Source organism: Bos grunniens, chromosome 5 (genome assembly GCF_055505025.1).
Source record: "Bos grunniens cultivar Pamir isolate PY7600 chromosome 5, Bosgru_T2T1.0, whole genome shotgun sequence".
Taxonomy (NCBI): domain Eukaryota; kingdom Metazoa; phylum Chordata; class Mammalia; order Artiodactyla; family Bovidae; genus Bos; species Bos grunniens.
In genome coordinates, this window is record NC_141169.1 from 61,546,064 (window position 1) to 61,560,796 (window position 14,733).

General features: G+C 33.9%; 1 protein-coding gene across 5 annotated transcripts in view; it reads right to left on the reverse strand.

The window, feature by feature from the left end:
• Nucleotides 1-14,733, reverse strand: part of CDK17 (cyclin dependent kinase 17) — a 111,487-nt gene that overhangs the window by 6,922 nt on the left and 89,832 nt on the right. For all 5 annotated transcript variants that reach the window (XM_086400795.1, XM_086400793.1, XM_086400791.1 and 2 more), the window contains exons 6-13: nucleotides 10,282-10,338; nucleotides 9,228-9,342; nucleotides 8,380-8,474; nucleotides 7,984-8,046; nucleotides 5,570-5,693; nucleotides 3,705-3,825; nucleotides 1,537-1,634; nucleotides 949-1,054 (exon numbers count right to left, since the gene is read on the reverse strand). In XM_086400795.1, the coding sequence (XP_086256921.1) occupies nucleotides 949-1,054; nucleotides 1,537-1,634; nucleotides 3,705-3,825; nucleotides 5,570-5,693; nucleotides 7,984-8,046; nucleotides 8,380-8,474; nucleotides 9,228-9,342; nucleotides 10,282-10,338 (779 nt within the window). The remainder of the gene's footprint in view (nucleotides 1-948; nucleotides 1,055-1,536; nucleotides 1,635-3,704; nucleotides 3,826-5,569; nucleotides 5,694-7,983; nucleotides 8,047-8,379; nucleotides 8,475-9,227; nucleotides 9,343-10,281; nucleotides 10,339-14,733) is intronic.

Below are 14,733 nucleotides of genomic sequence, written 5' to 3' on the forward strand. Positions count from 1 at the left end.
CCTTATTTGGTATCTTGGTGCCCTTTTCACATCTATTTTTTCTTAAGGAAAGATGAAAAAATACAAAGGGGGTTAGTGATTCTAACGTTACTTACAGAAATGTAATACATTCCGTAAGTAAAAACATTCTCACTCAAATTTTAATGGGAGTCTTAGATGGATCTGAGGTAGGTCTGTAATCGGATGGGCAACATAGAGGATATGAAGGGTCAGAAAGTTCATATTCTTCAAATACAAATTATCATTAACACTGGCCAAAATTATGATGGGTCATCCTGTATAAGAGCCAAGATTTTTCCTATTACACATTCCTAAGTAAACACAGAATGTGCATGCTCAGTTGTGTCCAACTCTTTGTGACCCCATGGTCTTTGTAGCCTGCCAGGCTCCTCTGTCCATAGGACTTTCAAGGTAAGAATACTGGACTGGGTTGCCACTTCCTCCTCCAGGGGATCTTTCTGACCCCGAGACTGAAACCCGTGTCTCTTACATCTCCTGCAATGGCAGGTGGATTCTTTACCACTACACCACCTGGGAAGCCCGAAATATAGAATAATGGTATAGAAAAAATAAATTTCATCATGGTCTTCACAGTTCTGAATAAGGCATATATCAATGTTTTCCTTCTGGGAAAAGGAATATCCTACATAAACCCTAGAATTATATAATATATATATATATTCTATGCTCATTTTATTTATAGTTCAATTCTCTGGACTTACATAGTTTAGTGATTCTTGGTCACTGAATTATAAAATTAATTTGACATAGGAAGAAATTAAATTCTAAAATATTTAAGAATTGTGTATGTATATCAAGTATTTTTCCTGAATCCTTACCATGACAAATGGTTCGATAGACTAAAAAGAAAAAAAAGAGAGAGAGACTAAAAAGAATTAAAAAAAAAAGTAGTGTGTTCCCACCTTCACGTAAAGAGAAAAAAAATACCTGGGTGCGTGGTTAATTAGAGGCTGTGGTTTATATTTTGGAAAGTTGTAGTTCTTGAACTCATCATTTGAAGAAACACCTGGCCAGTTTTCCTGAGATGGAGTTCCTGAATTTAAAAATATATATACTTATATAGAAATTTTTATACAGGCAAATATATATAGGCAGAACAAAAGTGTCTTAAATAACAATTTATATTTAGTAGATAATTTGACTGTTTCAACTAAAATTAGAATGACAGAAACAGTAAACATACAGACTTTTCAGACTAAGCAAAGATTCCACAAAAATGATGCCTAATTGACATCTAAGCTAAAATATTTCCTAATAATGTGCTAAAAGTCAATTTTCAATAATATTTCTCTTCTGTTTTTTCATAGAATCATTACTGCACAGGTAGAAATCAGTAAATAAAAAGCAGAAGTTATCTAGAAGGATTTTTATCTTAACATGAAAATTATAATTCTTATAATAGCTATTTATGTTAGTCTCAGTATCAAATTTATAAATATACATTTGAAAGATGTAGTCGTATCCAGCTACTCAATTACAGGTAACAAATCACTGAGAAGAAAGTTCTTTTGTTACCTAGCAGTCGGAAAATTAAGTGCAGTTCATCTTCCACAGTTGATCCTGGAAACAGAGGTCTTCCAGAAGCCATTTCAAAGAAAATGCAACCAACACCCCTATAAAATATACCATAAAAAAAAAAAGATGAGTAATCCGTTTATATATTATTAAGCACAAGAGTCTTTTCCCTAAGGCTGCCTCTCTGGAGAATTTTGTACTAGCCTGCTAGAAAATCTGCAGATTTCTTTCAGATATAACTAAACTAACTTGTTAACATTTAGCTTATCATCTTCCATACTTCTATATCCATTTTCCCCACTTAAAATGTCCAGCCCTCTTCTGCATGATCCCTGAATAATACCACTAACCATAGCTAATAGTGATTTAATGCTTACTATGTGTTAGGCAGTGGTGGTCAGCAGAGATAGGGAGAAACAAATGATTCAAGATGTTTTTATGTAGGAAGCAGAGACAGAGCTCATAGATGTAGGGTAAAGTGAGTGAGAGTGAGTAAGACAGAGACAGAGAGAGAGAATGTGTTAAGAGAAGGAAGAGAAATGGATAGAGGCTCACTAAATAGATACTGTCTTCACCTGTGTGAAGATATGAGTTTAAGATAGGAGTCCTTCCTTTAAAGACTCACAACCTAGCAATTACGTATATATATGTGTGTGTATATATATAAATTAAAATATTATATAGAAGATTAAATAATGGAGCCACTATGGCCAACAGTATGGTAATTCATCAAAAAATGTAAAATAGAATTGCCATATGATCTAGAAATTCCACTTCTAAGTATATAACCAAAAGAAAAGCAGTATCTCAAAGAGGTATTTGTACACTCATGTCCACAGCAGCACAACAGCCAAAACGTGGTAACAACCCAACTGTCCATCAGTGCATGAATCAATAAACAAAATAACATATATGTATAATGATTATTCAGCCTTAAAAATGAAGGAAATTCTGACACATAAAAAAGTCAAGTATCTATCTTTGCCAGGGGTAAACCTTGATGACATTTATGCTAAGTAAAATAAACCAGTCACAACAAAACAAATACTATATGATTTTACCTATATGAGGTACTTAAAAAGCCAAATTCACAAACCCAGAAAAACGGTGGAGGGAGAGGGAAATGGGGAGTTACTATTTAATAAGTACAAAGTTTTAGTCTGCAAAATGAAAAGAGTTGTGGAGACTGATGATAATGGATGCACAGCACTGTAAATGTACTTAATGGTAAATCTGGTTATATATATATTCCCAAAATTTAAAGAAGCTTTAAAAAGAAAAAATGTTTCACAATACAAATTATATAAATGTTCAACCCAAGACAACAACAAAACAAACTATATGATTTATCACTACACAAAGAGTACTTGCAGTAAGTGTAACCACAGTTCAAGGGAAAAAATTAGCCATGGGAGGCTAGGTTATAGTCAGGGAGGATTTATGAAAAACTATGTTTTGAAGGCCCTAGGCACAGGCCTTAGTCAGAGAAACAGAGTAGTCATTAAAGACAGGTGAACTGGTATGAATATAAGAGCAAAGCTGGGAAAGCCCAGGTTTATTTATGAAATATAGTTAAGTAGCCATTTGGCTAAATGGAAACATCTACGCTGAATAGTTTGAAGTAAACTGAAAAAGGAAGAGACATTTCATGAAGATTATTAAATACCAGATTGAAGAACGATACCTTATTCCATAACAGGTAGTGAATGGGGAAGCAGCAAATGTGTTTGAATAAAGGAGTGTCATGATCAAAGTGCCAGGTGAGGAAGATTACTACTGTATTTCACTGTTTCAAGATCAACTTAAAGCAAGTGGGTTTTGGTGAATATTAAATGATGATAAAAATAATAATTTTGTACCAGACACTCTTCAAAGTGCTTTATATATATCAGCTCATTTGGTCTTAACATTATTCACAGAACAGGCTTTTAAAGTAGTTATTGTTATGATTCTCATTTCCTTAAATGAGGAAACTGAGGCACAGGCCAGTAATTTCAAACTGGTCTTTAAACCTAGGTGATCCTACTTGCCAGAACTCTTCATCATTGTTTATATTGTCTCTCTTTAAAATAACATCTCCTTAAAGCCAAATACCAATCAGTATGTCCTGTGTTAATGGCTACATTCTTTCAAAATTATAAATGGCAATAACATATGCATATATTTACCACATGTCAATCTGTGTTGAGTACTCTGAGGAACCCAGAAGCACATCAGGCGGCCGGTACCAAAGTGTGACAACTTCATTTGAGTAGGTCTTTGTGGGAACTGACTTGGCTCTGGCTAGTCCTTCACAGGGAAAAGAAAACAATTAAGAAGCAGCTAGAATGTATTTCCCAGTTCATATGACCACAACGATTGCAGTCACAAGGATGCCTGAGATGGCTACTCTATACCTTTTTGAAGCTTAAGAAAATTCGTTTTATGAATTTTTGAGTGTGCATCATCTTGGGTCAGCAAATCTTCATGTAATTAAACTAAATAATAATTCCACAGTCAGGGACTATGTTTACTTTTATGAGTGAATGCACCTGGTCTCAGTATCTGGGCTAATCTAAACTTAAGATATCTTCCTTCTAGCCATGATTATGCCAAAATTACTTCCTACTTCAAGTTAAATTAATGCAAAACAGGCCAATGATATTAAGATAAACAATTTTATTTCTTTCAGTTATAGGCTTATTGACTTTTAACCTGATTACAAATTTCATTTGCTGTACCAATTCTTACCAAAAAGCATGAAGTTATTGGTCCACGATCCTGTTAAGTTTTATTAATAATTCCCCTGCAGAAGTTTTTATTTAAAATCTTCTTTGAATAAACTACATTGTCGTTCTGTACTTCTTAAGTTTTACGTTATATAGTTAATATTAAAATACAATGAACCTGTCTTTGGATATCATTAGCTGCTGTAGCTAACACGTGCCATTCCTTTGCCTGTTGAATATGAAATGCACTGATTATCTAGGTATAAAGGCAAGAGCTTGCAACTTTCTCTCTCGAGCCACTAGTGTAAGAGTTGCTTTTATTACCCCCATGCCTCCAAATTCTTATCACCTAAAGAAGTAACTTTTTAAAAGATATCTGAAGAAATATAAATTTTAACATATACTTTATTTCAAACAGGAACTAATTCATCCATAGGCTGTGATTTCTGCTGTGTGTAACTATTATATCTGATTAAAATACTACGTAAGAAAAATGTCATAGAAGGATAATTCAATACTTTGTTAAACCAGATAGTCATCCAAGTGAAACCAGAATTATTTTTTTTTAAATCAGGCAGTATTCATAGTATTTTCATTTAGTTTAAGGGCTAAAGGATGTCACTGAAATAACGTTGACATTATTTTATTTAATTACAGATTTTATTCTACCATCCCAACTTGGTAAAATAAATTCAAAACTTTTTGATAATTAGCAAATGGGAGCAACTTTCGGATTCCTCTCCCTGATATACTACTGGGTTATGAGGGGAAAAGGACAGGCTTCGCGTTTGCTCTTCTATCCATACCACATCAAAGCAACTGCAGCTGTAGTTTCCTCAGGACCTTATTCTTCTCCCTCTGAGAGAATTCTAAACTATGGTACTTGCTCAAACAGGCTTCTGGTTCAGTTCACAATTAGATTTGCAATACTGGCATGAAATGCAATACATAATAATTTTGTCCAAACCAAATTAACTCAATGTGACATGGTATTATTATATAAGCCATTTTCTATTATTAATGAAAATGTCTATTTATATGAATACTTGCCTGATCACAGGAAAAGTAGAATTTTCATCTAGATCAACAACAACTTTATACCTCTGGAGATCCCCTGAAAGGGTCTCAGCACGCTTAGGGGACTAGACCACTTCTGAGAACCTGTGATGTTTAGCATTCACTAACATAACTGACCACCAAAATTTTCAAATATCTTCCAAAAACTTCCAAACTCACAAAAAAGCAATCATACAGTGTCAATACTTGTTTTTTCTTTTAAACTTAACCACCTGGAACTATCTATAAATATCTCATACATTCCATACCAAAATCTGCTAGCTTTAATTCTCCTTTTTCATTAATGAGGAGGTTCTGTGGTTTTAAATCTCGGTGTAACACCTTTCTTCTGTGGCAATATGCCAAACCACGTAGAATTTGGTATAAAAACAGCTATGGAAACAAAAAACAGAAATTAGTCTTACAGATAATAGACATACTTTGGTGTAAGTTATGATAAACAGAAAAGCAACTGGCCTAGAATAGTCAAAGAAAAAAAAGGAACCATCTCCTTTTCCTTACATACTTATCTAAATTTTACAATTCATATTCTATTTGAAGCATCTATTTTTTTAGTGTGAACAAATGAAACTTTATCTTAGTAGTAATAGTTCACTTGTTACTAAAAATGATTTTAAATAAATGTACCTCAAAAACTTACAGGTCTACTAATTAGGTTTATAGTTTAATTATGAAATTCTCACAAAACAATCAGTCTTCTACCATTACCCAACCCTCCTCCCCCTGAAAAAAAACTGATGTGGGACAAAGCCTTTAATATAAGGCACTAGAGTTGGTGGCTTTACGAACATTTTGAAGTGTCAAAGAGATCGGTGCTGCACAGCTCTGGCAAATTACGTGCTATAAAAATAACCTAAAATAACCTAACCCAGCTTCTATCACCCACCTCCTGGGTACTTCACTTTCAGCACCTCCCACTCAGCCTTCAAAACCTGCTATGATTCAGAAAAGGGATTAAGCACTGTGGAGCTCTGAATGACTCTTGGAAAAAAGCAATTCCTATAAGGCTAATGGTAAACTTTTTTGTTGTGGATTTTGGTGGAAAAGGGAATATGAAAAGCAGAAGGTATTTGATTCTTTGTGGTTAACAAAAAAGAGCCTCAAGTCCAGAGCATTCAGGAGTGTACCCTTGGTTTTCTTGGAAGGTGAAAAATAGCATTAGAACTTCGAGAATAAGCCAAGGCAGCGGGTGAACAGCGGGCCGGAAGAAATTATAATTAGCAGAGCTTCTATACTCTACGTATTTGTGTTTTGAAAACTCTTAAATTACTACTTCCAAATATTCTCATTACTTTTTATATTTAACAGAGAATAAAATACTTTTCAACTTAATTCTGGCATGCAGACCTGGCTTAAGACAAATAAACTTCTCAAATCTTTGTCAAATTATGATAATTAAGGACAACTCTATTTCCTTAAACATAAAAACAACATAAAAGCCATAAGCAGAAGTAAACACAAATGAGATTCACAACACTTTGCCAAATAAAACATAAAATATGATGAAAACAATTCTCACAGAAAATACATGGAAAAGAGACTTAAAACTTAAAGCCCTATTCTAAAATTCCTACCAATGTGTTATATCCATATATTTTGAACTATTTTTTAGTAAAAGAAACTGGCTCTCCTTTATACCAAACTTAACTATTTAAATAAGTATCTTAAGTTTAAAAGTTAGTATCTATAGAACTGGAACTGTTGCAAAACCACAGCTAGGACAACCTATTTCCAGAACAGTCTCATGAACCACTGAGTGAGTTCAGATAAACAGATCTTTGCTAAATTTGGAGTAAATCCAGTCAAAGAAACCTACTGTAAGAACACAACTGTATCAAGGGTTTTTATTTGATCTTACTTTTACTTTTGGGCTTTATCTGGCACAAAGTTTATGTCAAATTTTTCTATTATTACTTGCATCTTCACCCATTTTTCAGGTAAGAAAACATAATTATATTTCTTTCTCTCCTAATAGTGCAGAATGGTATTTCCAGCCTAGTATTCATAATACCTATATAGCTTCCTGACCTTACGCACTAATTAGTACCTTCAAAAGTTGTTTCATAATTAAATAAATTAGACCTTACGCACTAATTAGTACCTTCAAAAGTTGTTTCATAATTAAATTCATTCTAAACATGAGGACTTTGCCATTTAAAGGAGGCCCTTTGCAAAATATACTGTATCATTTTCATTTACCTTAAACATTTGGATTCTGATAAAACAGGCTTGTTGTTTTCTTTCTAAGCAGAATATACCTGTAAATGTTCTATATATATCCAAGAGAACCAATAATACTGTGAAAGGAAATGTCAGAAGACTTTTCTGTTTTGAAGCAGAATAAGGTTAAAACTTTATTGAAGGCTAAGCAAGGAAAACAGGTGGCTCTTACTCAAAAACCTCAAATTCCTCCGAAGTACTTACTAAAACTTTTAAAATGAAGTAGTTCTACAAAAAAGGTCTGATTCTAGGAAATACTACAGTATAGCAAACAGAAGTTCTGAGTAAATGTGTTCAGACAACAACAGCCTATTTAAAATGCGTAACAAAAAATTCTGAAGCAGAATAGTTATGAGACTGGCGTATTTCATTATGTAATGCAGTTTGTCTCTGCTTAAGTGTTTGTCTCTAAACAAAATTTTAAACCACACAGTAAGCATACCTTTACGTTGTGCATACTCATGATGTTTCCACAGTCATCCATGTACTGTTTTAGATCTTTATCCTGAAAAAACAGAGCACTATGTGATACATAGTTTTGAGAAGGCATGACATTTACTTATTTAGTTTTTAAAAATAAGTTTGCTTTTTAAAATTGAAGTATAGTTGCTTTTCAATGTTGTGTTAGTTTCTGGTATACAGAAAAGTGATTCAGTTATACATAGATATTAAATATTGTTTTTTTAAAAAAAATTAGTTGTTTTTTGAAGAAAGATACTGAATGTACCACACATAATTAAATGCTAATAATAAGAATGTCCCTGGGGCTGTTAAAAAATCCAATCTGTGATGTTTTATTATAGCAAAATTAAATACTGAAGTTTTATGAAATGCTTACCAGATACTCAAAGACCAGAGTCAAAGATTTATCTGTATGAACAATGTCATGTAATGTTACTATATTTGCATGTTTTAGATCCTTTAATAGTGAAACTGCAAAACAGAAAAGAAAGCCAATTATTTAGTCTGTGGTAGGCAGTCTTTTAAAAAACCCTAAGTTTAACATATGAAGGCCTGAATTTAGGAGTCTCTTAAAACAATTCAAAGGGATTTGTAGTAGAAATTTTAAAAGAATTTTTTTCCTTTTCTTTTATGGTACTGGGTTTGATATTTTTAATACTTCTAAGTTTTTCCCTATACTACATTAATACTCTACATAACATCTTTTTTTCGCTCAAATGTTAACCTATTGAGACTGTCCCAAGATATGTTTTCTTCTTCCAAACTGGCTTATCAGTCGCCTCAAACCGTTTTCTGGATAATCCTTTAAAAAAAATGGTACCATTATAAAAATATATTTACATCCTGAATACACTATTTATGGTCAGCTCTTCCCCCATGCACCAATATGTAACACTTCCCAATGCCAAGTATTTGTCTATGACAATGATCTTATGACTTCATACTATTTCTTCATAAGCTGTATGATAATGTATCTAATTCCTTTTTGTTAAATATTTTAGCTTTAGATATTGCTTCTACCTCCAGGGCCTCATTTTATTGTATTCTTTTTCCTCAATGAGATGCCATTAGTTGCGATGGCATATTATTTTCCAGTCATGTATTATTTCTATATCTGAGCTCTTTGTACTTACAAAAAATGAACTCTTATTACATAGCTTTGGTTTTAAAATGTTCTATATAAATTTGATAAAACATTCTGCTCACAAAAAGTACTAACTATACCTTCTCTTATTGCTGTGCAGGGTGCACCTTCTTCATGTTCCAACCGGATCTCTTTCAAGGCCACCAAATTCTCTGTCAATTTACTTCTTCCTTTATAAACTGTTGCATAGGTACCCTATAAAATATATTTTGAAAGATACATGAAAGCAGCATGAGTCTGTCTATATCATCAATACAAGAAAGAGCCCTACCTAAATTTCTGATTTCTAACCATGTGTTAAATTCCATCTTGCAGAGAAAACTCCACCATGACTGGTTTTGGTTTTCCTACAGCTAAGAGGACTTTCAGTTCCCTGCGCACAGCTTCCCTACTCTTATAACCCTTCAGAGTACTTCAAAAGTAAAAACATAAGGAGAATATTTAATTTAAAAGTATTGTATTAACTACAACTACAATGGTATGTGAAGATTGAGGAAATTAAGCACATTAAGTGAAAACTGAAACTGTAACTAACATGTTATTAAAATTTTACCGATTTTCAGAATCTTTGAATGCTAGAGCTCTCCTTTAAAAACCAAATGTATTCTACAGATATCTTCTATTGTTGCCAAGACAGTTCTCAAACTCCCTTAAGGCCTCCCTATTAACTAATTCTATTATTTTCTTTGCACTTTATCACTCTGGGAAGCAGACCATTTCAAAACTAGTACCAGTAGCAAGATCAGGAAAACCTTGAATTTCATTTTAAAAAAATGAGCCAAGAATTTCCTTAACCTTTAAGATGTGTCTTTAGCTTTACAGATAGTATTTTGATTTTTCACAAGTTTGAACACATGGAATTTCCCATATGACAGCACAGTCACAGAGTACCAAGGAGCAAACTAAAAGATAGATGCCTATTTTGTTACCAAAAAAAAGCACAATATTTTGTGCATCAACAGGTTACAATGCTATTAAAAAAATTCATTTCTTCTCACACTGATGGAATAATTTCAAGAATTGAAGGGTATTTCTTTCTAATATTCTATTGCCTTTACAGGACAAGATACAGTCTTTTAGGTGATGAATAAGAAAAATATGTATCTTACATTTTCGACATAAGTATTAACTTACCTCTCCAAGCTTTTCCAATTTGATGTAGGTTTCCATTTTTCCAAACCCAATTTCTGACTGAAAGCAAACAATTATAAATTTAGTATTCTTCAAATTTCAATTCTTCTCTGCCTCAATATCTGAAACTCTCCTGCTCTTCGAATGTTTTGGAACAGAAAAATCTGATTAAATAGTAGAACATCTGTCAAATTTTAAAATTGGAACATTTAAAGGCTCAAAAACAAAGTTCACAATTAAAACTGTCAACTCATCTTTTTTACAAATTGATTCACATTCTGCTTTGAAAAATTTCTGTTCTACCTTAAAACTCTGAAATTTTAAGATATCACAGGCATTTTAGGATACAAAAGGATTTTATAAAAGATAACTACATGATTTAACTAATCACAAAATAAACAATTTTCCTACATATTTTCCTTCATCAATCTTTTGTTTTCCCTAGGAAGGCCTGCAAACAAAACACTATTTCAGGTTTTCCCATCGAAATATAATAAGAAAGATAACCATATGTCATACTCTATGATGAGTCAGGAAATGCTAACACAGAAGAAGTAATATAAGTCTAAATCAGTCTCCTCCATCCCCCACAAAAAAGTGAGTTCTGAAAAGCATTCTTTTAAAAAACCTTGAGCTTGACTATTTTGTATGGAGTCGATAAATGAGGTAGATGGAATAGTCAAATATGCAATGGGAACTCAGTATTTAAAAAGTAATTAAAAAAAAAACACTGAACACAGAAGATTTAGGGGAAAAAACAAAATGATAAAAATGTAGAGACTGAGAGAGCAGAGATGGGGAAAAAAGTTAAAAAGAAGAGAATAAGAATTTTCTTAAATTCCTTTCTAGTACCCCTTTTGTAGATAGTGGAAAGGGCAACAGTAATCTAAAACTTCACTTCTCAGAGTGATACTAATGCCCTTAAGTAGCCAATGAAAGGAATAACGTTCTTTTATATATAACTCTTAAAGGTGTATGCTGGATTATTAAATTCTGTGTCAAATTCTGGAAGTTCAGATACACTTTTTATGGAGGTGTTGAACAAAATAAAAATGATACTTGACAATTTGACTTAACATCACTCACCGCTTGAAACAAAAAAGGTAAACTGCCCAAAACTGACAGTCAAAAGTAGCAGGGGCCTCTCAAAGGAACTGCTGTACAAGGAACTTTTTTACAAGACATATATATCACTTTAAAAGCCATGAGGAAAACTGAAAATTCAATGATACTCATTCAATTTTGGTAAACTAATCAAAACTGTGGTCACAGGTGGTGCTGGTGCTTTCACTGAAGGACTGAAAAATTGCTTCTCTGTGTACTCTTAAAGACTTTTTCCTATATACGGTATTTTCAAAAAAAATTTAAGTGAGATTTTTGGAACCCATCATGATCCATCTACCCACACACTATTTTATATATGACTGACAGATATTAAGTCCTTATTCTGTATTGTCAATAATTATACAGGATAATAAAACTATAATAGACAACACTTTCCAAATACAAATGGGAGTTTTTTAATTTTAATATGGGAAATGTGGCAAAGAGACCACCATTTGATACATCAGAACCTGATTCTGAATAATTTTTTGATTTTGTAGTTTTTCTACAGTCTATTTACATATGATCTCACATAACACTTAAAAAAAAAGGCTAACTGCCAAGGTCACACAAACTATGATAGAGTGTTTATTTTCTTATACCTATTTTCTAGAATTCAGATGATTAAATTCACAAACATGGAACTATTTTGACATGAATTTCAAATCTCACCTGATTTTTTTATGAAGGAAAAAGAATAGCAAGAATAAATGGAAACTAGTATGAACAAAATAATCAATGTCCCCCCCACCCCCGCCCCCCCGCAAGATATAATTAAAATGTCATCATCTGTAACAGTGAGAAGCACATAGAAAAATATAACTACAAGCAAGGAACTTTCTTTTTTGCCACACCACCTCTTGTGGAAACTTAGTTCCCCAACCAGGGACTGAACCATGCCTGCAACAGCAAAAGTACATTGTCCTAAACCACTGGACCACCAGGGAATTCCCTGGGAAATTTTTCTTATTAGGAGTTGGGAAATTTTATTCTTTTTTTTAATCTTAAGTGAATAAATACTAAAATGTCCTTATAAGATCATGTACACTTTTCTTTAATGGTAGCTTTGACAAAAATGCTTGTTTTTTTTAAAGAGTGGATAATTTAACTACAAATTCAAGACTGTAAAGACAGTACTGACTGATGTAGAGATTACCGTATCATATAAAGTATACAAGGAATAAACTATAAGAGATAGCTTATTATCTCTTATAGTTAATATGAGAGATATTATATTAACTATATAGCATAGCATCTATATTAACATTACATGAAATATTAACATTAAAAAGAGTCACTCTTTAAATAGTGAAATTCAGTGAGATCATTAAAATATATTGAAAGTACGTTTTTTAAAAAGAGGGTAAATACTGGAATTGACTGCCATAACCCAATTAAAGAGGTTTTGAATTGGGTTGACCACATTTTAATGATTCCCAACCTTTAGGATTTAGTAATTACATCCAATTTATTGCTTAACTGAATCTTTATATGGAATTTCTAGAAAATTTTGCTTGCATTTTTATCTGCTGAGCATGACAAGATTAACAATAGACATAATGACTAGCTTGTTGACACACTCTCCTACGGAAATTATTCAGAGGACAGAAGACAAAGCTCATTTATTCAACATTTACCAGGCATAATGCTAGGTATTGGGGATAGAGTGAAGAAGACAGACATGATTCCTCCTCTCATGAATTCACAATCTAGACTGATTTTCATCCTAGATTATTTTAGAATATTTTTAAAGTCTCATAAAAACAGAAATAATAGCTGTATGATTGGAACAATACACTCTGCATTTAAATACAATATAAAAATCTTCTTAATTCTGCTTCAAATGAAGCGAATTTTCTTCTGATACTTCACTGCTCTAAAAATTAGCCTTTTGGAAAACCAAACAAACTCCTGTTCAAACAGCTCTTATAGCTGAGTAATTTCACTGTTAAGTCAGAAAGAGACAGACAAACACTATATATTAACGCATGCACCTGGAATCTAGAAAGAGGGTACTGATGGACCTATGTGCAGGGTAGCAATGGAGTCACTTAACTTCCCTGGTGGCTCAGACGGTAAAGCGTCCACCTACAATGCAGGAAACCCAGATTCAATCCCTGGGTCGGGAGGATCCCCTGGAGAAGGAAATGGCAACCCACTCTAGTACTCTTGCCTGGAAAATCCCATGGAGGGAGGATCCTGGTAGGCTAGAGTTCATGGGGTCCCAAAGAGTTGGACATGACTGAGTGACTTCACTTTCACTTTCAATGGAGACACAGGACAGAGAGAACAGACTTGTGGACACAGTGGGGGAAGAAGAAGGTGGGACGAATTGGGAGACTAGCATAGAAACATATACATTCAGTTCAGTTCAGTTCAGTTGCTCAGTCCTGTCCGACTCTGGGACCCCCTGAATTGCAGCACGCCAGGCCTCCCTGTCCATCACCAACTCCCGGAGTTCACCCAAACTCATGTCCATCAAGTCGGTGATGCCATCCAGCCATCTCATGCTCTGTCGTCCCCTTCTCCTCCTGCCCCCAAACCCTCCCAGCATCTTTTCCAAAGACTTTCCCAGAATCTTTTCCAATGAGTCAACTCTTCGCATGAGGTGGCCAAAGTACTGGAGTTTCAGCTTTAGCATCATTCCTTCCAAACAACACCCAGGACTGATCTCCTTTAGAATGGACTGGTTAGATCTCTTTGCAGTCCATGGGATGCTCAAGAGTCTTCTCCAACACCACAGTTCAAAAGCATCAATTCTTCGGCACTCAGCTTTCTTCACAGTCCAACTCTCACATCCATACATGACCACTGGAAAAACCATAGCCTTGACTAGACGGACCCTTGTTGGCAAAGTAATGTCTCTGCTTTTGAATATGCTATCTAGGTTGGTCATAACATTCCTTCCAAGGAGTAAGCGTCTTTTAATTTCATGGCTGCAATCACCATCTGCAGTGATTTTGGAGCCCAGAAAAATAAAGTCTCTCACTGTTTGCCCATTGATTTCCCATGAAGTGATGGGACCAGATGCCATGATCTTAGTTTTCTGAATGTTGAGCTTTAAGCCAACTTTTTCACTATCCTCTTTCACTTTCATCGAGAAGCTCTTTAGTCCCTCTTCACTTTCTGCCATAAGGGTGGTATCATCTGCATATCTCAGGTTATTGAGATTTCTCCTGGCAATCTTGATTCCAGCGTGTGCTTCTTCCAGCCCATTGTTTCTCATGATGTACTCTGCATATAAGTTAAATAAGCAGGGTAACAATACACAGCCTTAACTGTACTATACAGCACTCCTTTTTCCCATTTGGAACCAGTCTGTTGTTCCATGTCCAGTTCTAACTGTTGCTC